Source organism: Pararge aegeria, chromosome 8, assembly GCF_905163445.1.
Source record: "Pararge aegeria chromosome 8, ilParAegt1.1, whole genome shotgun sequence".
Taxonomy (NCBI): domain Eukaryota; kingdom Metazoa; phylum Arthropoda; class Insecta; order Lepidoptera; family Nymphalidae; genus Pararge; species Pararge aegeria.
The window spans coordinates 4,439,303-4,465,751 of NC_053187.1; the positions used below are offsets into that span (position 1 = coordinate 4,439,303).

General features: G+C 36.1%; 2 protein-coding genes across 3 annotated transcripts in view; both read left to right on the forward strand.

Annotated features, from left to right (window-relative positions):
- The window catches only part of LOC120625584 (ATP-binding cassette sub-family G member 8), a 78,889-nt gene that overhangs the window by 2,280 nt on the left and 50,160 nt on the right, over positions 1-26,449 (forward strand). Inside the window, exon 2 of one of the 2 annotated variants that reach the window (XM_039892643.1) lies at positions 20,962-21,012. The exons of the other annotated variant lie outside the window; for it this stretch is intronic. The gene's annotated coding sequence lies outside the window, so the exon portion shown is untranslated. The remainder of the gene's footprint in view (positions 1-20,961; positions 21,013-26,449) is intronic. 2 annotated transcript variants of the gene reach the window in all.
- LOC120625585 (protein ALP1-like) lies at positions 10,937-13,643 on the forward strand. Its single transcript, XM_039892645.1, has 2 exons — positions 10,937-11,351; positions 12,094-13,643. The coding sequence occupies exons 1-2, from the start codon at positions 11,065-11,067 to the stop codon at positions 12,974-12,976; spliced, it is 1,170 nt and encodes a 389-aa protein (XP_039748579.1). The 5' UTR covers positions 10,937-11,064; the 3' UTR covers positions 12,977-13,643.

Genomic DNA, 26,449 nt, shown 5'->3' on the forward strand with positions numbered 1-26,449 from the left:
ATTTTCATAATATATCATTTCGGAACCGACAGGAAATAAATTTCATTATTAGGAACAAAGTGTGTTTATTGCGTACGAACTTATAGCCGCCTTGGTAAAAAAAACTAAAACAAAGGCTGGAGGTAACGACCTCAGGTATGACCTCAGATGGCGATGAGTCAGTTTTGGGAATTTGCAGTCATCCGAGCGAATACGATACAAGGATAAAATCCGGTTAGAACTTAGAATACGTACGAAAAAAGAAAGAAAGGAAGGAAAAGTGTATATAGGTTTTGTTATGGTGATTTGATTTATTTTGTAAATTATAGCCACATTTACTCTTATTTATTCGTAATTTCGAGCGTTGTTAGAAACCTAAACTAAATTTTTCCTTTTTTCGAAATTCATTAATGGCCTTAAAAGTCAGATATGAAGATCTCTATCGCCTGTAAACATTTAATCATACCTAACTAACATTTGTAGATACATATGCCTTTCGAATTTGCGGGTCGATTACGAAACGGTAATACTTATTTACTTAATTTTGAATTTATTTCTCGTAAATAAAGATTTCTCAAATGAGAAAACAGTTAATGCTAATAACCAATTTGGCTATGAATTATACATGAATTGTGGTGAATTAATCGAAAGCTGAAATATTATTAAGTATTATTAAATATTATAAATATTTAAGATCGTTTATTTAAGCAGTGTTATATTATGAGGTAAAGTTTCTAAATACCAGTATCACTGCTTTTTAACGAGGTTAGTCCGATGAGAGATTTTCTAAAAGTTGCGCAAGTTAGAATATCTATAAATTAGAAGCATCACTAAGTGTTTTGATTAATTTTCGAAACTAAGGATATGAGATTGTTTTGGCCTATACCTACCTGGTACGCGAGATTCGGTTGTGTGCGAAAGTTTTATCTTGTCGCTAGATTCATATAAGCAGTGCTTACCCCGACCTCCTCCAGGGCCTCTTACGCCCTCAGGTAGACTTACAATTAGAGGTTTAGAAAGAAGAACCGTTCACACTTCTATGTAAATTCAATGGAAGACAAGTCCCGTGTCATGGTTTAGAACTAAAATAGGCAAACTTTATAATATTTCGATTATATTTTAATTTTGAATTTTAAACGTTCACATTAAAATAGCGTAATATGCTATTTTGATTTTACTGCATAATTTAGTAACTGATCGAAAAATGCATGTGGTGGTGAGTTAAAACAACTTGGTGTTTCGGTAGAATTCCGATATAAACTCTCCGCCTCCCTGTGGAGGGTAGAGTCGGAAATTCTATCTTATAATTCTAACTCTAAAAACATCAAGTAAAAATAAAGGGCTGGGACGGCGCGGCGCAAAATATCAATTTGTTAGACTGGCAAGGTTATTCAAACTTATTTGAATATTAGTTTTTAACCCTCGACGCAATAACGACGGGGTGTTATAAGTTTGAGATGTGTGTGTGTGGCATCGTAGCTTCCGAACAGATTATCGGATTTTAATATTGTATTTGTTTTTTTTTTATTTGTAAGGTGAGATAGCCGGATGTTTGATGAAAATCGGTCCAAGATGACTGCCGACGATGGCGGAATTACATATTTTTCAGAACCCTAATCCCTAAACATAGGTATCAAATGAAAAAGCTAGACTATTAGAATAATGTACACAGTATTGAAAGTCTTAGGTTTTTTAAATTTTTAATTTATAAGTTCCCATACTAAAATGAAATGGAACTCAAAATCAGCATCTCGTGATTTAACTTCGTCTGAAAGGCTTCGGCCACGGCTAGTAACGACCGTCCTGACAAAGACGGTCCGGTACGATGCCATCTAGAAACTAGAACACTAGAAGATTAGAAATATTGGTTTAATATAACAGTTAGGCCTTAAAATAAATTTGTTGTCAAGTGATTGTAGTGGAATAAATAAAAAACTTGCAAAGTGAACGTTAGCAATTTCAAATAAAAGACCTAAAATAATTTCCCATTATCCCATATATGACCAAACGACCCCAAATACCTCAGCGTGCTCAATAAAGTAAAATATTCAGTTAAGTAGGTATGTGGGTTTAATACGATGTAGGTTTACGAGTGAACCGTTCTCATAGAACTTTATGGTCGAGTTCATAAGAAATTTATAAACGTATATTAACTATGAGTAGGTATAAAATATTTAACTGTACGATTTTCTTTAAATTTTTTACCTAAATTATAAATATAGGTTGTCCCCGAACTCGTGAAAGTAAATGTTTATAAAAAAAAAATTATCCCCTATTTTATACCCGCACTCACAAGGTAGTAGGTTTTTATTATAAATTATTCATCAAACTGTAGGTTTAATTACTCGGACTCCAAAACTGAAAACTTTCATAAAATCTGGATGGATTAATTTCGCGGAATAGCGATATAAAACCTCTTTTCCATGAAATTAATAATAATAATAATAATAATAAACTTTATTTAGGCCAAAAATAGTTTGTACGCAGAGTTCTAGATTAAGTATATAAAAAAAAATTTATGCGTTTATGGTTTATAAAGTAACAATACTTCTTAAAACATAAGATTTAGTTGCTGGTGCCTTCATCAGATTTCACAGTTTTTAAAGTACCAGCGACCTTTAAACCAAAAATAATACCTGCTTACATAATAAATGAGGTTAGTAATTGCAAATATATAGGAATGTACAAAATGTTTGTAAGACCAGGTTCCAGTTACGCCAACTCCTGTACTAGTTAAAACTGTATCACAGTGAGTTGCCATTCCTCGTGCCCAAGTACTTAGTACTTATTTTGCTTTCTTCATTTGAATGTCCCTTTTTGTTCTTAAAATTTTGAGAACGTGGGTATTGTATGACAGTACAATATTCTAACCCCTTTTTTACTATTGTAGCGCTTAGGCTGGATTTCCGAAACAAAACGCATGCCATTTTTACGTATACATACTCGTATGTTTGCCTATTGAAGTTTGGTTAGTTAACAATTGTAAAGTCAACATCTCCTGAGGATGCTACGGTGTATGTCGGAGTGAACGTGCTTAGAGAGTTCATTGTCGAAGATCTGTCTGGTGTAAATTATTATGATTGAAGAACTTATTACTTGCACTATACGGATTCTTTTCGCGGAGTATAGCAAATTGAGCTTAATCGTCGTTCTATGTTGAAGTTTCGTCAAAATTTCACAGATGGGATAGCAAAGATAAACAGACAAACAAATATAATAACAAAACTTTTAACAAGTTATTGCTTTGAAATAATCAGATGAGTTGACTAAACTTAATTATCACATTTGAACAGCTGAACTGGGTTTGACTCGAGATTTGATCTTTTTTTTTTGTTTACGGGGGGTATATCTTCAAAGATACCCGACCTCAATATGATCGGGTTATGTGGGATTCAATTACCCACTAAAACTCCCTCGGTGGCCAGCCTCAGCAAATTTTTGGGAGGCTCCGGTATCTCCTATAGTGTCGTGTAAATTAAGTGTTTTTTTAAAATTTTATTTATCATAGGTAGGTAAATACACATGTATAAGTAAAGTAGAAATAATAATTATACAACCAAATGCGTACTTCACATCTTATATTAGTGAGTATGAAATAAATGAATGGTGGAATTGATCCATTTCTTCGTGATGCATTGTTAATCATGCTAGGCACTTTCTATACAGCAGTTGGAAATATCCTTTTCTGTAATCTCATAAGATGGTGTTGTTACCAACTTGTCATACCTACATACTTCGTACTAACATCACAATTGCATTAGCCAGTGGGGTATGTTATTACTTTGTGTGAGCGTAACTAAGGTTGTTAAACCGTAGGTGCTTTGCGATTTGTTATGCATCGTCCATGAGGTATTTTTGTTACGAAACAACGTTCTTCTGGTGCCTAATCTGCAACATGTACGGTACACAACATGACTGTAAAGTTAGTTTTGCAATATTATTCTTCTTCTTCTGCTTGCCTGGTACCTGGTGTGACGCCGCTGTCTAAATCTCCCAGCAAGCATTGGTCGCCGCCAAGAACAACAGCACTATATTTGCTAGAAGAAACTTAGCATCTTCTGGTTGTATTATATACTTTCCCAAAAGAGTGCTGCGTTTTTGCATCAACGCGGGGCAGGAACAAATTAAGTGCAGCGTCGTCCCCGCAGCCAGCCAGTCAGTCCTGCAGGTTTTTTTTTTTATTCTATCCATTCCATCATATAGCGTGGCGATGCGTCGCCACGGCCTGTATTGCCACGCCAACAATCAGGTTTACCCTCGCCTATAGATAAATAAACAAATATACTACGACAATACACACAACGCCATCTAGCCCCAAAGTAAGCGTAGCTTGTTATGGCTAAAATAACTGACGAATTTTTTTTATTTCTTTTTTATGAATAATATACATAAATACTTATAAAATCCATATAAACACCCAGACACTGAAAAACATTCGTGTTCATCACACACACATTTTCCAGTTGTGAGAACCCACGGCCTTGGACACAGAAAGCAGCGTCGCTGCCCACTGCGCCAATCGGCCGTCAATAGGTTTTGTATGTACAATATTTTGGCCATTTGAGCCCAGGACGGCACGATGCAGGACGTATTCCTAGCATGCCCTGCGAAGTGTTTGCAGGCAGTGGTTTTATAGTGGTTGCCATTGCGTATGAACAGATATGCCATCTGCTTCCTCTGTCAATTAATACTTAAAAAAAAAACAAGTATTAAGAAGAGAACATAAAAAGTCCACTAAACGCGTTCTTACTGCGGACATTACAGGTACGGTTAGAAGTTCTGCGTAAAGTCGCGAGTAACTCCGATTTAACTGATGTATAGTGTCCGATATCTAATACGGTATCGCGTGAGGATGGATGGGATGTAAAAAGCGAATCTTTTTAAGTTTTTACGGCCGCTTCATGAGTTTATGTTACTCTTGCAGAAAATCTATGTATTTTATTATTTTAAAATACATAGATAAGTGTTATGTGGCTTTATTCTTGAAGCTGAAGTTAGACATAATTTTATTATTTTTCTGATCGTGATCAACTGTCGGTTTAGGTGTAAAAATAACTGGGCGTGACTTCGTGCGTCTGTTTTTCTAATTTTAATATCTATAGGTCTAAATATGCTTGTTCAAATATATTGCAAATGAAAAAAAAATATGTTTGACAAAATGAGCAAGGCAAACCATTTCGGTCTAACTAGGTGAATTTCCTCTTGAAAACTACTAAAAACAGTCCGCAACAGCGTATCACTATCTTTTGAGGTTGACTCAAACGCGGACGAAGTCGCGAGTGACCGCTAGAGCCTAATCAAATTAAATAATGTCTAATATAGTTAATTGCCTGCTTTAGCCGGGCTGGGGTAAAAATCATGAAAATATTTATTTATTTGATAGTTGTTGTTAATTTGTTTGGCCACAAATTTGAAGAAAAAAAAATGTCGGTGTCGGTGAGCCAAAATATTCAAGCCCTTTTCACCGCTAGAAGCGAATAAAACGTTGTCAAAACTATTATCATATCACAAATTAGAAAATTTTCTTGACATTGTTTTTTATCTCGTGCGTGCAATGCTTTTAACAACAAATATTGTGAGACGGACATTTTTCATATCAAAATTGGCACTTTTAAAAAAAATATTATGGCAAAATAAGTATTGTAAGCTTTAAAGTTTTTGTTTTTCATTTTTGTTTTAATTTAATTTTTTTTTATATTATAATTGCTTGGTAGGTACTTATTCCTAAGCAATTGTGGTTAATGTTATCGTATTATATGTATAACCAAGTTGTGGAAACTTCATTGGTTTATGTAATACATAAATACGGCATAACTTTTATGTGTAATAGTACTGTTTGTTTCCCTTGAAAAGCTAATAAATAAAATCGTCTCATTCATTATTACATCAATACGACCTAGACTATGACAGTGCCTCCAGCAACCCGCTAAACGGCCGATAACCGTGAAGGTAGCCGTCGTGAACGAAGCCTTGCGTAATTGACACAATGCCGGTGAATTTATTATCACGGAGACCTCTATACGTTGGTTGTTCTAGTGGCAAACCTTCAGGTACATACAATTTTTTTTTGTTATCATAAATTAGTATAAAATGACAATTTTGCAATCGTTACAGGTATAACAGGTCATCTCTCTCGAGTATCAAAGTTTAAACAAACAAACGATCCTCGTTTAAGTTTTACCTACTTGTAACACGAGAGACGATACATTCCTCAGACGCAGGACTAAATATCCAAACGAGGTGCACAAAAAACTGTGCAGTTAAACTCCTCACAGACACTCGTTTGCAAGTACGAAAACCCATTTTCAGATCTGTTATCAGGATACACAATCAACCTCTGAACAGCGTCTTCGCCGGCGAGGACCCCCACTTCTGACATCATCCGGATGAGCCTCGGAGTCGTGCTGACTAATCACCTGAGCTGATGTTCAGCCTCACATGAGGCGCCCTCAGGCCGAAGATCCTTTCGCTTCTTTGAGCCCTAGAGTTCAAACTCTTCCTGGCAGAGCCTCATTCCAAGGTATGCCAACTATAGAACAGCGAGAAAATCAAAGAATAAAGTCAGCCAAAATCATAACTGCTCGTCGAAAGAATAAAATAATGCCAGCTCCCCGTTAAAATATTCATGTTCGACAAACAGGAAGTTGTGGATGTATGAATATAGGTAAAAGCTTCCGTTCTGCAGCGGTATCGTTGTATGCTAGTGCTGTTACTTATAAGTCCCGTTTTTCAACCTTCTCAGACGAGTCTTGAGTAATCTTGGCGGGACGCGTCCTGACTGCTTTTTCATGTGGTAATTTTTTCTACTCCTAATAGTAAAGATGTTAAAAATAAATAAATTCAGCTCTGATTATACTGTATTATTTAATGCGAGTAACTTTTCTGTGTTTTTTTTTTAAATTTAATGTTGTTAATTCAACTTCCATTCCTTTAACTTCCGTTTCCGATTCGTAACTTTTTTTGTTATTTGATTGCGTAAACAATGCATATTTATGCAATAGCAGTTTGATTTGCTGTAATTTTTTAAAGAGCTCGGTTGTCTGTCTCCGAAACTCTTCATCAGCTCTATATGAAATTTTAATGAGCCTATTTCGAAAAAACCACTTTCGAATAAAAAAAAATAGTAAATTCACCTAGAGATAACGTAGTTATCTATAGACTTGATATCCTCCTTCTTTTTTAAGGCCGCCTTTGCATGCCTACATTTTTTAATTTATTTCTTGTTGTTTTGTGTTATCTGTATTATTTATGCTGCGTGCAATAAAGTGTTTCTTCTTCTTCTTCCTCTTTTTGGAAGGAAGTTGGTTAAAAATGAAGAAGTGTAATCATTGACATGACTTTACCATGAGGCTTTGGAAAGGTCATTGCAAGAGTTCAATATATCTATCACAATGCATATAAGAGTGGCATCGATATCTATATCACTTCTACAAGCCCTTTTGCAAAAAAAAAAACTATTGACACACTTGTAATCTACAACGTCCCTAACTTGTCCCGCTTTTCACTAAAGTCCCGATTTTTAGAAAACATATCCGGACAACACTATTGTATGCTAATTCAATGCGTGCCATGAAACCAGTTTTCTGGTTCATTGGACATTAATAGAAATGTCCACCGGTTTTTAATTTGATTCGAGGTTTGAAAGTGAATTATTGATTTCATAGAATATTATAATCTGTGTTCGACATCGATGATATTAGACATGTTCTTTCCATAGACACTAGTGGGCAAAGACGAAGAAAACTTTTTTACTTAGTAGGTTATTCACTTTTATTGTTTGCGATGATCTTAGGAAGATACTACTAGCCTAAGCCTAGTTAACATTATGGAGAACTCTGAAATATGCAGGTTTCCTCACTTTTTTTCTTTTACCTTTAATGAAAGTGATATTTAATTGCTCAAAAACGCACAAAACTCAGAAACATTAGAGATGCATGCCGGAGACCGAAATCGGGCCCTCCAAAAGTAAAACCTCCTCACCACTGGACACTCATCGTTTCATATTGTTATCACGAATTCAAAATGTGCAAGTGCTTTTTAAAGCAAAATTCAGACCAAGTATGTGTAGGTACCTACGTAATACGAACGTATATATATTTTTTCACTACAAAAATTTACGATAAAGTAGACGGTAGGTGCTTAAACAATCGTCTGAAACCGGAGCAACACTTCTTACTGTATGCAAGTAACAATCCTTCAAAATGCCTTTGTCCCGAAGCGTAGGTGTTAAGCCTCATGTTCTTAGATAGTACCTATATAGATATATCTATTTATATTACCATCCTCCGGGCTATAAATATAAAAACTGAAAACTATTTAACAGAAAACACACAATACATATAATTAAGCATGGCAATAAAGTTATTTGTATATTAGATCAACGAGGCAATCAGTATTCTGAACGTGAATCAATAATTTTGTGAGTACCTTAGATGTAGAATTAACTAATTTTCAAGTGACCTTATTGGTGCTCAAATCGAGACATAACGGGGTCTGTCTCGCCCAGCTCGCACGTTTTGTTCTCCGTGTCATTCCCACAATCACGATCTATACAACTCTCTATTTCCATTCATTTATTTATTCAAACGAAACTCACACCGTTTGCAACTTCGACCTAACAATGGTCTGTAAAAACAGTGGAGTAATTTGGTTGTGTTTATTAATTCGTGATACATTTATTATGGGTTGGCCTTTAATAGTTACAAAGATATTAAGGCAGACCCATCATAAATAAAAAAAATGCCTTTATTTCTAAAACGTATTACAATTATATTTTTATCCCAACATAAATAGTATAATATCACCCAATAAATTTCTTTCCCAACGAGAGGGTTTGTCCATAAACATCACGCTGAGCAGATGGAATGGTAATCGCAGTAGAACAGTAATAAGTAGGCAGAAATAGCACAGAGTAATATCGCAGTAGGATGTTAGGAGTATATCACGTGATAAAATCAGAAATGATCCGTAGAAGAACTAGAGTTACCGACATCGATATCAACGAGTTGCGAAGTGGCGATGGGCGATTTGCATAGCTTGGAGAACCGATGGACGTTGGGGTTCCAAGGTGTTGGAATGCACCGTAAACGCAGCGTAGGTCGCCCCCAAGGAGGTGGACGGAGGACATCAAGCGAGTCGCTCGGAGCCGCTGGAATCAAGCGGCGGGACTGCCTACTACACATAGGTCTTTTTTAGGCAGAAAAGACCTATGTGTAGTAGTGGACGTCAATATGTTGAATTGATGATGGTGATGATGAATAGCGCAATAGGTAGTAATAGCATAGAGGAAGTTACTCTCTGTTCTCTCTGTATTCCATTAGTCGCCTCGAACGACAACTGTATTCTGATCTACCATCAGTACGCGTCAAAGCAGACCCAATGATATGGAACTCGATTTTCATATACGTATAACGAGGTGGACAGACTAGATCAAGCGCACCGCAGGGAGCAGGTAGGAATTACCTACAAAAGACCTTTGCCCAGCAGTGGACGTCTATCAGTTGGCAAGATGAAATACATAACGATCCGTTGCCTTAACTTCCACCTATTGTTTCGTACGACTATCGACTTATGCTTAATTACTTATTTATTTCGGGTTTTGATCTTCCCGCATAAACCATATATTTTCCCGGGTTCAAAATTTGCATGTTCCACGATAAAAGCTAAGCAAAATTTTAACAAGATGGGATGTACGAGTAGTTAAGCTGTGCATAGGTAACAAAGGTTGTTTTTTTCCTCACCTTCTCACGATGTTTTTCTTATGCGTTAAAGAAAAGTAATAGGTATCTAATTATTTAAATGCACATAACGGAAATATAGAGGTGCGTGCCGGGATTCCATCTCGGTTTCCCCGTAACGGAAGCTGAAGTCACAGGCTATCACTATTAATGGATATCACTCTGAACAACTAGTGCCGAAAAATATGCATATTTAAATAAACAACAATCGATCGAGAATACAGCACAATTGGGCTACAAATTAGACTAATTAATGGATCACATGGTGCAACTATCGAGGCACGCGCAATAGACCTGCGCAAGAGTTCCAACCAAACGGAACGGCGGCCATTGTTTTACATATTATTATCCGGTGGATCCGAAACTGATTTGTGTTGATGTCCGATTCAAACAGCTCGCTTTTGTGCTCCCCTGGTGGTGGCTACATTCTCTGTGTGTCCTTGTATGGCCTTTTAAGGTTTTTGATGAAGAATATGCAAGAGGGTTGTTGAAAACTGAGCTAACACTTACAGCAAACGACTATTAGATAAATATTTTAGCGATTCTTTATTATTGTCATCATGCCTATTCTTTTTTTTTGAGCTGAGAAATCTGGGCCGGTCCGGGATGTCAAGGGAGGTCGCCTGAGACAGCAGTGAACCGCTACTACAGAATTAAGCTGAGGCGTTCCTCTGTTTGGGATTTTATAGCACCACAGATATCTATCTAATGTATTTTTTTTTCTGAGTTTAAGTAGTTTAAATTTTTTTTGTATTGTGACTTGTGATGTTGGTGTTGAGATTACTAAATAAAATATTTTATTTATTTGGGAAATTTTTACTATTGCCTTTTTGGTTCCCAAAATTAGATCTTTGCATTTCGCCAAGTTCACCTGTATCTAATAGAAGATCCATAAAGGGGATTAACATCAGCATAGAATCTTAGATTAAGATACTAGCAACATATCGGTCTCTTATGCTTAAGTAAATCGGGGCATTTTTTTATCTGTTGTTTTTCGTTTAGGAAGGTAGATTTAAGTGGATTATAATTTTTCTTAGTCTTTGTCTTTAATGTGGTGCAGGCAAACTACGCAAAAAAAAGGTTTTTATATTTATAACGGTTTTCTTATTACACTAGTTTTCTAATAATTACGGCATTTGTTTTATTAATGTCTATTATTTGAGAAAACTCACGTTCGATACTAGCACTCAAGTGTGACAATAACTTTATAAATGCATCTAAGCGTGCGTTCAGACATGCGGGAATCGTGCGTTTACGAATCGCGCGGTTTCAAACCGCAAAATTGTGATGCTATTCAGACACGCGCGGTTAGTATGCGATTTCGTGCGGGTAAAGCGTCAGTTTCAAAATGGAGGTCGACGAAGAAGTGTGTTTACTGTGGTTGCTCCTTAAAAAAAAGAAAAGAAAAAGGCGGTATTGGGTGCATCCAATATTACGTGACCGACTAGTACATGGTCAGTTCGTAACATTATATCCCAAATTAAGAATGTATGATAACAAATTTTTTGACTATTTGAGAATGTCAATAAAATCTTTTGATGAACTAATTGAACTGATCAGGCAAGATATTTCATGCTCTGAAACGCATTTGAGGCCAAGCGTGTCACCGGAAGAGAAACTCGTAATAACTTTAAGGTAAGATTTATTTATTGTTCTTCAAAATCAGCATAAATATTTTCTATAACTGTAGAGGACTGAGAGCCAGAACTAAATTGCGATGGTGACGGTGACGGTGCCGGAACAGGAGGAGATGATCCAGATGTAGTAAAATATCCTTGCGGGCTTGTATACTGTTGTCCTTGCCAATACGTAGGTGTGATCTGCTGAGTATTGTAGCGAAGAGGGGGTGGTAAGCTTTGTCCTTTTTGTATCACTTGAAGTAATTCAATTTTGGTTGCTAAACGCCTATTTTCTGGTACTTTTCTGAGTTCTTTATATAACGACAAACAAAAGAGTTTGTCGTCATCTTGCTTGGTAATACTATTTTCTTGAAGTTCATTCTGAAAATGTTTTCGTGACTCGATACTTTTTTCTATTAAAACCGCTATTTTTTCTTCTGGCACTTGTGTTTTCTTACGTTTAGGGGGACGTATTTCAGTGGCTTCGGTTGCATTGGCGTTTAGTTCACTTGTCTCCTCACTTTGCCTTTCATTCTGTTCTTCAATATTAGTTGTAGTGTCTTTATTACTTACACTATTCTGCAGGAAAGATAATCTTGAAAAATACATATATCGGGCTCCTTTACGAGCACCTGAACCAGAAGGAGTTGTTTTTTCTTTTTTGTATTCTTTATTGTAGCAATCTCGTATATTTTTCCATTTTTTTTGGAGTTGTGTACCTAAAAATAATAACATTATTAATAATATTCTTGTTTCAGATATCTTGGTACGGGTTGTTCATTTGGAGAACTAAGCTACAATTACCGCCTAGGAAAATCGACGATTACTGGAATTGTCCGCGAAGTATGTAAATCATTGTGGAATAAGTTGGTAAACATAGTCATGCCCGAAGCGACTGAAGATATCTGGAAGACAATAGCACGAGACTTTGAGAGATATGCAAATTTTCCAAATTGCATTGGTGCTATAGACGGCAAGCATATCCGAGTTATAAAGCCTGTTGATTCGGGTTCTTTGTATCATAACTATAAACATTACTTTTCCATAGTGCTCTTAGCACTTTGCGACGCCAACTATTGCTTTACTTATGTTGATATTGGGGCTTATGGCAAAAGCAGTGATTCTGCTATATTTAAAAATTCGGTTTTTTATAAACGCCTGACAGAAAAATCATTAAACATACCAACACCTAAACCAATATCTAATGTAGACCTAACACCAATGCCTTATGTTATAGTTGGAGATGAAGCCTTCGGCTTAGCAGAAAATTTAATGCGCCCATATTCAGGCAAATGTTTACCATATGAAAAAAGGATTTTTAACTATAGGTTATCGAGAGCCCGACGTAATATTGAGTGCACTTTTGGTATTTTGGCGAACAAATGGCGCATCTTTCATAGGCCTATAAATGTAAACATAGATTTTGCCGAAGATATAATAAAAGCTTCTTGTGTTCTACATAACTATGTGCGGACTAGAGATGGTCTAAAATTTAAAGATACTTTATATAATGCACCCATGACTAATCTCAATACCTTGCATGCGGGAAGAGGGACACCGTCATCTTTGAATATCAGAGATAAATTCGCTCATTACTTTGTGAATGATGGGCGTGTTCCATGGCAAGACACAAAGATATAGCTGCAACTAACATACCGTACTTGTAATGTTTAGGTACATAACTAAATGTAAACAAACGAAATATGGTAATACCGTTGTGACCTTCATTTGAAAAATGCTCGAAATGTCTGCATAAAGCAGCCGAAGTTTGTTTATATTTATTTAAGTACCTAAAGTATACGGAGAGTATAATATACGCTTCATAACAATAATTATAACATAATTCTGTCAATTATTTTTTGGTGAATAAACCTACTTACTTAAAATATTCTTTTTTTCCACCGTGTCTTCGCAATTTCCAAATATCTCCACCAACTCTTGCCAAGCTCGGTTCTTGATAATTTTATTTGAGTAATCATCACACTGAATGTCCCATATTGCAGGTCTCTTCTCCACCTCATCAATAAATAGTTCAGTGTCGAAACGATCCATGGCGAACTCGCGAACAGTGACGTGCTCACCGCGCGGTATCCGCAACGCAACTGAACGCGAAGTAAAGACTCCATAGTAATAGAAACGCGCGGGAGCAGCGCGATTCTATTTTCTGGCGGTTGGGTTGCGGTAACCGCGCGGCTTGATTAACCGCGCGGTTATGTCTGAACGATTACTAACTAACTCATATAAATAAGACCCGCGCGATTTCCATGCGATTCTATAATCGCGCGGTTCCCGCCGTGTCTGAACGAGCGCTAAAAAATTAAGAAAAAACGCGTCGCTCAAGATTCTATCGATCACAAAATATGGATGTACTTTTTTTGTACCACTTTTGCAATAAAAGGAACTTCTTATCTGTCGAAACTAACCAGATAAGCGCGTGAAGACGGAGAGTCCTTTTCAAGGTGCAACCTGAAACAGTACACGAATATATTGAAATTATTACGATCCGGCAAAATAACAACCAAATAACTTTTTTTTTACTCGACTGCGGTATATGCTCCAGTGTTTTGAAGCCCCTATAAAGCCAATTATAATCATTTCAGTTTAGTTGTGATTACCTTTTTAGGGTTTAAAACTTTTGAAATGTATATTTCTATAAAAATTCAATTTCTTTGTTATCCGGTTACCATTTTAGATTTTTCTTAAACCATTTATTTTTCTAGCAGCAATATATCTATAAACTCTGTGATTTAATCTTTGAACGTCTCTATAACAGTTCATGAGGAGCGGAGAAAACAGCGGAGAATTAGGAATATCTGTTGGTACGGAATTCTAAAACAACGAAGATTGCTATTGTGTTTTAAAACCATAGACTTCTCTGTACTCAAATATAGCCGGCGCCATTTTGTGGCGGAGGCCATCTTGGACAGGTTTTCATCAAACATAGCTGAACCCTTCCAACTAATTCATCTTTCAAACAGAAAAAATGTAATCAAAATTGGTTCATCCGTTCGGGAAACACGAAGTCACAGACAGCGACACACGTACACAGACACGTCAAACTTATAACGCCCCCTCGTTTTTGCGTAGGGGGTTAAATAGCCTATATCCATAATTTCTCATCGTGGTTAGGTTAAACAAAAGCTTAGACTCGAGTGTTCGAAATGTGAGAAGGCCACACCAAACTTAATGGCCACAACGGGCTATTAGTGGTTAGATAGACCCGCGACATTGTTTGCGTATATTATCATACAAAAAGGCACAAGAGTTTTGCTTTCGTTTAAATAATCATATTTTGAAGTTTTTTCGACCTCAAGAAAGGCAGGCAGGTTAATTTCATCACTTTTACCCATATGTTTAGCTTATCGCATTCGTACTGTAAAAAGTTATAAAACCTTACGGTACTTGGACCTACTTATTTTGGTCCGAAATGCATAATTTTGAACGCCGCTGCAACATTCGGCTATAGCAATGATCTGATCCATTTCGGACCATTAAACTAATTGTAAAATTTCAATTTTGATACAACTAATTTGGAGCGTAATTAAAATGATGTTGGTTTTGTAGATCATAATCAAAACGGGGCTTTTAATTGTTATTTAGAGTTACCTACTATCCATTGGCAGCGTAATTCATAACGGTTTGTGAAGTAGGTAAAATTTTAGGACGCGATGAACGTACTCATACAAAAAAATTAAATGTGCTGCTAACGTAAAATTTAACCTAAAATAAGTACCTATGAGCACTTTAGCAATCAGTGGCGTGCATAGAGGGTACGCACAGGGTATGCAGATTATATAAAATGAAGAAAATCTCCAGTATAATAAGTAATAAAAACTTATGTGTAGGCCTTTTATTATTCTTAAAATAGGATAGGTAAGAGAATTGCATTAGTAAAGCGCCGGTGTGTCCAGGAGATCCCGGAGCTCCTCAATATGGGCCACCGAGGTTTAGTTGTTTAAAATCCTATAAATAAATATCCTACGACAATACACATAACGTCATCCAGCTCCAGATAACTGATAAATATTTGTATGAATAGTAGATATAAATACTTATAATAAACAGATAAACATCCAGACACTGAAAAACTTTAATGTTCATCACACAAACATTTTCCAGTTGTGGGAACCGAACACACAGCGTTGGATTCAGAAAGCAGGGTTGCTGCCCACTGCGCCAATCGGCCATATAAATATTGGCAATATTGACAAGATATGATTTCAGTCTAAAATTATCCGTCATAGCTAAACGAGTCGTCTAATGGCAATGGGCGGGACACGTTGGGATCTTAAGGTGCTGGAATGGCGAAATGGAATATTTACAGGCGTTTTTTTTTATTTACCATCAGGTCGGCATCTGGCATTTGCCTAGACCAACAATTATGACTTTAAAAAAAATATATATATCCTTAGCCCGACCCGGGAATCGAACCCATTATCTCATCATTCGTTGCGAAAATCCTAACCACTAACCCAATGAGACTGATTATATATATACTTTGGGACTATAATAGCTATGAAAAACTGCACGTTCATGAACCTTCTCCGTTATAAAGAATGCGTAACCGTTACACTACTTATATCATTACATCTGATCTAGTTTAGATATTGCCCGTTGATGAAATAGTATCAACCTAAATTCGGTCGCATAGCCCAATGTTTTGTTTGTATCTTCAGTGTAATAAATGTTAGGATATTTGTTACTGCTTCACAGCACTTTGGACGGTTTTGACGAACCTAAATGGTTCGAATTTTGAATGTACTTAGTTAGAAATACCTGAGGAAGTACCTCCTTTGGTTAAGCCCCGGCCTTTTGTTTTATCCCTGTAAAAGTGTAGAAGGATGTTAAACCCTTAAAAGGGTGTTTAAAAAAAATTTGACCGGAGCTTACTACTAGAATTATATTTATGATTTATTTATTTTACATCTTGTTAGTACGGCAGGGCCACTAAGACTAACTAGATAGAACTATGTAACTTATGGATAACTATAAGACAAATGAATGAAAGAGGACATTAAACATTAAACTATAGTGATGCTCTGCGAATAATGAAGTAAAGGTCATTCAATAGTCATTCATATTCATTCATATTTAGTGATGGTTTACGCCCGACATTATTATCCAATCAAGAAGTGTTGCTTTTTGAACACGTCCTAGGAAGTGCCGCCCTGTGTCGTTAATTACAGCGGCAACCACGCCCTTCAGGCTGGAACACAACAATGCTGCTTGGCGGCATAAATAAGCACGGCGCGGCGATGGTAATTTCCCGGGCGAGCTCCGACGCAAAATGCTACTACTACAAAACCCTGAAGATAAGGATAAGACGCTGAATTCAATCTGTTATCTGAAGATTTTGCATTCGATTTATCAATAGCTTGAGGCGTTAGGGCTCGGAGATTGAACTGAGGGCCTGTTAGGAAAGCTCAAAGATACTATGGACAGAGCAATGCTCGGAATGTCTCTACGAATCAAAAATCACGATCTGTAGAGCGCTCAAGAAGTGGAATCGCGGAGGTAACAATTCGCGTTGACGTTGATGCCATTAATAAAAAAAATATGTATAAGTACATTATTATTATTCATCTGGTTTTTTTATTGCTCGTCTTGCTTCTTTTTTCTTGCTTTCTTTCTCATAGTGCCCCGTTTCGGTAGCGTTAAATGCCTACGTTGATGCAGTATTCAAGAAAGCGTTGCAAAAATGATGCGAAATTGTCACCGCAGAAGCAAAGCGATGGATTTAAAACGTGCAAAAACCAAGCTCAATGTACCGTAAAAATGGCCGATTGTGCTCGGAACCAAGTGAATTTTTTGCCATGTCTAACTTCTGGGTTTGATGAGGATTAACCCACAAGTTGCGTGCTTTTTGCGTTGGTAACAAGGGGCTTTTCAACTCGTCATCTGAAGGGTCTAAAAGTACTCGTTACTCGAAAAAAAGTACCTTACCCGTAAATCTCGCACCCAATGTATGAACTCTCTTGACAAATGTAGGGTGGCCAAGCTACACACAGACATATAAAAATGAAAAATAATATCATTTTGGTTTTGTGTTTAATATTGATTAAGTATAAAAACAATTCACTAAACAGCCACGGATGATCTGACCTTTTTTTTTTGGTGGTGGATTTATTGTTATCTCCGACCCTTGGGCAGGACGGTGGTTATGTGGGACTCCCCCGTCTAAAGGCGGTATACCCAAACTAAAAACTACCACGGCTTGCCCCTTTTGTTGGCTTTGTGAGACTTCGGGGAACCTTTGTATACGTCCCGGACGTGGATGATCTGACCTAAAAAAACTCACTTTTTTTTATTATTTTTAATTTTCTATAATTTATTTAAAAAAAAAAATGCGAGTAAGCGAAGCGCGTATGGCAAGCTGATACTGTCGCGTATTCGTAGGTTTATTTGCGACTGTCGCGCTGCTCAAGAAAAAGTGGACGAACTTCGATCAGTTCCTTTGCAACGCAACAGCCTGTTCGATGTTCAATGTTTGCCTGTTCGATTTTAGAAAACACGCTCTGTATATTGCAACCTCAGGTTAAGCCTTATCTGTATTCTGTGGTTGCACCTTTATCAAGACTAATAAACCTTGGCGCCAGATCTTCAAATACGAAAGCGAAACCATAAAAATATAAACTTATTACGCCAAAGTAAATAATAAAACATACTTAGCTACTAAAACAAATAGGTATACTTTAATGTTATTCCAATGATTCATTTCTCGCCCACATTACATATTTAAATTATTACTCACACTATGTAGTTATTTCAATAATTTTATAGTATTGGATGCTAACATTATGATATTTATATTATTGTCGCATTAATGATTTTATTTGTCGAGCTTCTCATTAAATAAATGTTTATTTTATTTATACAAGTATGTATAAATACCGACTACCTATAGTTACGTACACCTATGAGCGCATAAAAAGTATCTTTTTATCTATAGACATACCTATCTTCTTCTTTTTTTGCTTTTTTGACTTTTAGGTGTGCCAAATCGGCACGTTGTACTTCGCCAATGTCACGTATACTTGGAAGATCCACAAAGGTGACTGTCAACTTTATGATTAAAATATTTTAAAAAAAGGGTTGCGGTCTAAATTAAAAAAAAAACGAACACGCGGTGTTCTCCCTTTTAAAAAGTGAAAACGAGGTTTCCTCTTCAAATTTAAAAACGCGAATGCAAGTCACGATCTGATTGAAGTCCGTATTTTAATGGACAATAAAAATACGGATGATCTTACTTTTAAGTCGTAAACTTGAAAAACGTTGACCCAGAATCTAGATTAAAGTCAAAGACAAAGTGTAAACATAAATTTTAAAAATCCGGCCAAGGGCGAGTCGAACTAGCGTATTTCTGGGGTTCCGCATCATGACAAATGCAATTTCTAGAAAATAGCAATAAAGGTAGATGCCATAGCAATATCAAAGCGACAAAAACAAGACAATTCGACACCACTGAACTAAAAACATAACGAATCCTCATTCAGTCATTTTTGCATTGTGTCCAAGAACCGCCACGAGCACATCTCACTTCACACCCGAGAAATGTTGCTAGCTCACAAACTTTCCCAATATTCTCATTTTATGATAAACGTTTAGAAAATGCGGGGTTAAAAAATTACTGTCAACTGTTAAATGAATTAAGTGACCTACCGCCTGTTCGAGAAACGCTACTAAAGTGGAGTGGTTTTTGATGCTTCAATATTAGTCATGTACAAGTATGTGGTCGACACCATTTAGGTATATCTAAGTAGGTATACAGAGATGGAGGATGAACGTAAAGAAATACATGGCTATCCGGTATGTAACTGATTCGAAATTCGAATTTATTTAACGCGTCAAATGGCCAAGCTTGAATACACTCGAATAACAAATATCTTTAATGCACCTTTAATCTGTTCGATATTCAAATTGCGCACAATTGGTATTCAAGAATCGAGACATGATGCTCAAAAGAGTATTTATTTACGTATGTGAACGTTCGAAATTCAAATTGCATACGATTGACATTGCCAGCGCTTTCATCGTTCGTATCAAGGTTGCTCTCACGAGGCTTTTACCTATTATGGTTGGCTCATGATCTGGAATCTATGTTTATATTCAGTGCAGATATTTGGCCTGATCGTCGCCCCTACGACCTCATTTTGTGAAGAGCAAATATACCTTCCAAAGTTAATTTTGTGCTTACTTGCATTTTAGGACATAAAGTAGACGTAATTGGAATATATATTTTATTTGTTTCTGATTATGCCTTATTTTAATAAATTGCGCATTTTGCTATTAAGGTACATAGTTGATATGGGCCTTTTTTTAAACTTATAGACAAATTAAGCTATTAATTTTTTTTTATTACCATCATTCTTGTCTGTTTAATGTCCAACTGCTGGACACAAGCCTCGTCACAGGCGAGGCGGATTTTCTCTGAAGTTGGCAACCCTATTCTCACGTATGCTAAGTGCCGATGAGCCAAAGCGTCCCCTTTCGACTTTCGAATCTACGCGACATCACTAACATAAAGTAATTACTAAAATCCATTCTTACAATCATATTTATATTATAAATGCGAAAGTGTGTTAAACTTGATTTATACTTAAACTTTTACATAATGTCAAAGTGCTTTTGTTTCTTTGCTTATTACTGCTGTTGCCCGCGTTCTTCGACAACGTTTATTAAGGTTTTTTTTTCATAAAAAGTAACCTATGTTACCCCCGACTTTAGTAAGGCGCGTCGACTTTCTTAGGGCGTAATGTAAAATCAAACAAACAAACTTTCGCATTTATAATATTAGTATGGATGTTTGACTCAAGCACTGCAATGACAAAAATCTATATATATAAAAGACAAACGTGACTGACTGACTGATCTATGAACGCACAGGTCGGTCGCACTTGACGGACCAGGCTGAAATTTTTCAAACAGATACCTAGTTATCAAAATGTAGGCATACGGTAAGAAAGGATTTTTGAAAATTCCAACCCTAAGAGGGTTAAATTGGGGATGAAAGTTTGTAAAAAATCCTTCATTTATCAATTTATTCTTCAAGGTAATTCCATAGGGAATGAAAATTTATATGAAAGTTTCTGATTTTTTTTGTAATTTACGTACATATTTTTCTATTAGCAGCAAGGTATTTCTAGTTAAAATTTAACAAATCAAAAATTTAACTTAACGTGAGCGAAGCTAGTAGCTGGCTAGTAGCATCCTGGATACAGACATAAAATTATTTTTAACCCAAAAACAGATACATTTTAGTGATTCCGAACTAGCCTATTTACTTGATGAAAAACAGTAACTTAATTTTAACTTTAGCTTTTACATATTTCATGTCAAAGAGCGTCTGATTGTTTGGTTTTTACCTATGTTTAGGGCTTTTTGAAGAATCGAAAAAAACGCTTCTACATCTCGTGTACTACGAATATATTATTGTAAAAGTGAAAACAATTTGTCCGCTATGACCACAATGTAGTTTTACTCTTAGTTTCAACACAATGAATTGACACACCAATAACAAGCTTTTGTTAGCTCTTGTATCCAGCTTGTTAAAGCTTTGTTAGATTTGACACTGTTGTTTTATTATTTGTCAACTCTATGCTAACTTTTCTTTTGTTTTGTTATTTTAGGTACCTACCTACCTTGGTTGCTTGCGGGAGAAATCCATAGACAAATTAAAGGTAAGCAGTTCCTACTTCAAAATTTCACCCACAGCTTTTTGACGTCGCACGCCTGGGCACAGAAGTCCTCTGTCATAGAAGAGATGGTTGTAGAGCATATACTCCACCACCACGTTCCACCACGCTGCTCCAAAGCGTGTTTTTGGGCTATTGTCACAAGTTTGTGATAATAACCGAGATCCAGGGCTTTTCGTGCTCTCTGAGGTACGGGGGTTGTTACCAACTATTTAGCGAGTTTTGGCTCGACCCGGGATTAAAACCTAGATCCTCATGATACGTATTGAAACATGCTGATTTAGGACTTGTGTCAGAGATGCTTGGTATTTCAATGCAAGCCACAATACCCACTTAAATTCGGAGGTTTCCCCCACAGGTTGTGTTTGTATCCTCATTACCATGTACTATGTTTTTTTTTTTTAATTCTAATACTATGCCGAGCTTGTTACCGTTAGTGATGGCTATTACGCAATTCGACGAAACAACCGTATTCTGTTAACTTCGATACAGTTACACATGTTACAGTTAGGCTAGAGCGGTCCCGATGATTGCGGGCCACGGCAAATTGTATGCTTTTCAGATCACCGTGATGTTAAACATGATAAATTACACACCTTGTGGACAACTGCTTGGCTGATTTTTTGGTTCATTGGCTGTGCAGAACTGTGCAACGGTCGTTTTAATAATATAATAATAATAATAATCTCTTTATTTCAGGCAAAACCCATATTAATACATTTAAAACAACAATTAGTTTTAGTTAATATACAATAAAAAATATAGTATAAATTGATTTATTGCCATGTCAAAAATATAAAATTAAAAAGACAAATTAAAAAACTACTTTACTTTGAATTATATACACACACCGGCGGCATATTTAGCGGAACACAAAAAAAGGTTTTATATCAGTATCATAAAATGTTGCTGGCTGGTTTAATTAAAAAATAAAAATAAAATAAAAAATTACAATGAATAATGATGATTATTAAATTTAAAAAAAAAATGAAAAAAAGTAATAAAAAAATTAAAGAATACTAGAAAAAAAAATCCCTCGCTTTATTTTAATAAAATAAATTAAATTGTTATCGTTTATTTGGTCTATAGTGCGGATACTGGCACCAGAGAGTATATAAATATATTTAAAATTAAAATTGCACATGTGGATAATACGCCGTTTCTTTTTGCAAATGCAATTTTAGATTACGGTTATCAATAAAATAAATAGAATCGTTGAATACAAACACTGTTGTAGGAAATATGGAACAAATAGAAACCAACCTAAAAATCCAACATTCTGCACCTAAAATAAATACCACTTATTGAAATATAATCGGCTTCCCGAGAGCCAATTTACTTCATCATCATCATCACCTCAACCACTGCTGGACATAGGTCTTTAGTAGGGAGTTCCACAATACACGGTCCTGGGCCGCTTGCCTCCAGCGGCTCCCAGCTGTAGTAGTAAGTCATGACGTAGATACTAAAGTACCTATACTTACATATATAAACATCTACATCGCCTACGCCTAACGCCTCGTAAAAAGTAGAATTTTTAAAGCTTATCTTTATATATATATTACTTGTGTGCGTGTGTATGTCACTGAACTCCTCCTAAACGGCCGGACCGATTTCAATGAATTTTTCGGTATGCGTTTGGGTGGCATCCTGGATGGTTTAGATTCACAAATCAGCCCGACAGATGGCGCTGGGGTCCGCTAGTATAATATAATACAACTGGGATTTGCCCGAGGCATAACTAATGTCCGAGTCCGATTTTTCATACAAATTTCTATATACTATTGGGGTTGCCGCCTTAGGGGATGATCATTCAAAAAACCTTTCTTGCGAACGCCTTATTTTAGTCCAATCCGTGCTATTCATCTGTGCATTGATAGATCAGTTAGTTAGTCAGTCACTCAGCCACCTAGTTAGTCAGTCAGCCCGTTGCCTTTTCCTTTACTTAAACACATATATACCTACCTAATAACATACAACACACTACTATATTCAACGAGTCGCAAAGCTGAAGTGGCAATGGGCCCGGCATATAGCTCGGAGAACCGATGGACGTTGGTGTTCCAAGGTGTTAAAGTGGCAACCCCGTACCGGTGAACGCAGCGTCGGTCGACCCCCAACCGTCCCCCAGGTGGACAGACGATGGGACCCGTAAACCGCTATTTGTTTTTTGTTTTATCTAAGTATTTTAATTGGTTTCAACTTTTAACAATGCTTTAACGGTTAGAAACAAATCTTCAAGGTGGTACACGAATAGGTACTTAACATTATTAAAAGTAGGTAATTGAGATCTAGGCTAGAGAACAAAAGGCTGCATATTTTCGGATACTGAGAAACCAAAAATAATGAACCAACTGTAAATAACATCTCAGAAGACAAACAATCTTCAAACTTTATCACTTATTTTAATGCACAGTAAATTTTAATGCAAAGAGTAAGGATAGTTATATAGAGGTCCACAGCTGTTTAGACATCCCAGTGGCGCAGTGGTGAACGCTGTGAATTTAAGTAGGAGGTCCCGGGTTCGATTCCCAGCAGAGGCAATATAATTCCTGAATTTTCTCTAGTCTGGTCTGGTGGGATGCTTTAGCTGTGGCTAATTACCACCCTACCAGTGGCGTGCACTGGGTTTCTTACCAGGGTATGTATAAAGCAGGAAAATAGCAATCAGGGCAGGGTATGTAAAAATCCTCCTCTTGTACCAGTTATATATAGATTTTAGGGTAGGCAGTGCTTTGGTGCATGTATGAAGTGAACGCCACTGCACCCTACCGACGAAGACGTGCCGCTAAGCGATTTAATGTTTCGGTGTTTCTTTAGTGTTTCGGTGCGATGTCGCGTAGAAACCTATTAGGGGTATGACTACTATACTCCCTAACAAATTAGCACGCTACCATCGTAGACTGTATCATCTTTTACCACTAGGTGAGATTACAGTCAAGGGCTAACTTGTATAGAATAAAAAAAAGAGTTCGAGATAATATTCTCAAAGATGTGTTAAGACTACCAACAGGCATGATGACAAATTTTGAAAAATTGCCTTCTAATATTCGGAAGTATCTATCCAAAAATATCTTATTTTTGTAGAAATTAAAGGTTATGTCGATATAAATTGCAAATCAGATTTAACAAAATAATGTACTACAAAAAGCACTAATAAATCGATACGACTCTCCAATTTACAAGTTGTATATTAAACTCCACGTAGGGCTGCCTGGACGCAGAAATTTTAGTTTGTAACTTTTATTTTTTATATTGCATATTAATATTTAATGTAAGTTTATTTAGTTAAGTTTTTAATTATTCTATTTATGTTATAGTGTAGTGCGTAGTGATGGGTTATAGATACCAAATAAATTAAATAAATAAATAAAAACGCTTGCCAGGTGTCATGGCCGCACTACTGGCGATTAGAGCTAAAGATTATTGAATTTGGTATTGATAACAAAAAACTTAGTAACTTAAAGTTTGAATTCACAAAATACTTGAATATCGCAGAGATATTCGTATTTCAAACGTTATAAAATTATGTTTCTATAGACGTTACGTCATAATTTTGAATTCGGCGTTTCACTTGTCAAAGCGGTTCGCTAGATTTGCAGTTTTATTTATTGAAAATATATAAGTCAAGTCACCTATCTCAGTTCGAATATATATAAAAATACATTGTTCATAATGCATGACTCCTATATAATTAGATAAATACAATATTTTTAACATTCTTTGTTACTGCAATAATGCCTATACGTAATGGGCTTGCGCGTTGGAGACCCTGGGCCCTATAATGATAATCAAAGTCAAAGTCAAATATTTCTTTATTGAAATAGGCACATAGATGGCACTTTTGATGCATTGATTATCTACATAGTACATAGCAGTGAGTAGTGATGGCGATACTACATTCGTAAACTTAAAAGCCGGGTGTTCTTTTTGTTATCACCATCTCACATTGTCATTTGAAAATATTTAAGAAGCAACCTGGTTAGAGCAATAGTTCACACCCAATCTTTTTTTATCGTTTACGTAATCCTTTATACTCGTAAAATAATATATTAGATTTGATCATTTGCGTCAATTAATACAAACTTATTTATGTATAAGTTATTACCAGAAAAAAAGTGGGAGGTATCGTGCATGGCGGACGCGTTTTTTTCAGATTTTTATTTAAATTTATTGTAAACTCGTTTTGGGAAGGATTGGTTTTGTTTATAAAAGTGTAAAATTTTCAATATAATATTTTAAAGAACTTGCCTATGTAATAGCGCTGGTACTACGGTATGTAAGGTATAGGCAGCGAAAGTTCTTTTCGGGGCGAGTTTGCGGTAAGTTTGAAGAGGGGTTTGTCCGTTTGGTGTCCGCCATGTGCGAAGTTTCCCGCCCTTTTATTAAACATTGGCAACAACTGACATTAGCAAGTGTAAAGCAAGAAGAGAAATAAAAGATATTATCGGCAAGTAAAGTAACCTAAATACTTTTTTTTTTTTTTTTTTTTTTAATTCTTTATTTATTCGGGACTTTTCTTAATCGTTCCCATCCCATCGTTCCCTTTACAAAAATTGATACTTCCTTTCTCTTATCTTAACTTAAAATCTAATAGAATTCTGGCTACCTCTGAATAAGGTGCCGCCAGGATACTTTGCCAAATCCCCACATCATGAAGATTTATTTTAAATTTACATATTAATTGGTCCCTCATTGGCCTATTCCGAACACACTCCCCCAACAAATGCAAGACATCTTCGTCTATATTACAAATTTCACACTTAGGTGAAACCTAAATACTTAAAAGTAATTAAGTTATCTGTAGTCTGCACCTACCCAATATTAAAAACAAAATAACTATTGACCCAATTTTTATGTTATCTTTTAAAATAATTGATAATTAATTTGAATGTGAATTAAATGCTAATCACTGGACCGATAATACAGTGTAGCATATTTCCTACGAATCGCGAGGGTTCGAATCCCAAAATGTTATTTGTTAGGTGTTGGATTGTTTTGTTAAATATCCCTAGTGGCAACCGGGAGTTAGGTTAGAAGGTGCCTCGGAGAATATGTTGAAGCCCTCAAACCTGCTTTGGTGCAGCGTAGTGGGTCAAAGCTCTGTTTCTCTCTCACCTATGAGAGAGGATGCCGATTCTTAGCATTGGGACAGTTATGATGAAATACGTATTAAAAGAGGTGATTAGGACTTCTGCTTCACTTTCGGGGAGCAGAGTTTGAATCCCAGCACGCACCCCGAACTTTTCTAAGTGATGTGCGTTTTTAGTAATTAAAATATCACTTGCTTCGACGGTGGCAATAAACATCGTGAGGAAACCTGTATGCCCGAGAGTTCTCCATAAGGTTTCATTTTGTATTTGTTATTTGTTTTAGTGTATAGAATTTTACCAGTCAAGCCTTTTCAGTTATAAAAAAAAAT

Coding starts and splice junctions, on each gene's coding strand:
- LOC120625585 (XM_039892645.1), top strand. CDS start 11,065: ATGGAGGTCGACGAAGAAGTGTGTTTACTGTGGTTGCTCCTTAAAAAA. Junction 11,352..12,093: donor AAACTCGTAATAACTTTAAG/GTAAGATTTATT, acceptor TTCTTGTTTCAG/ATATCTTGGTACGGGTTGTT.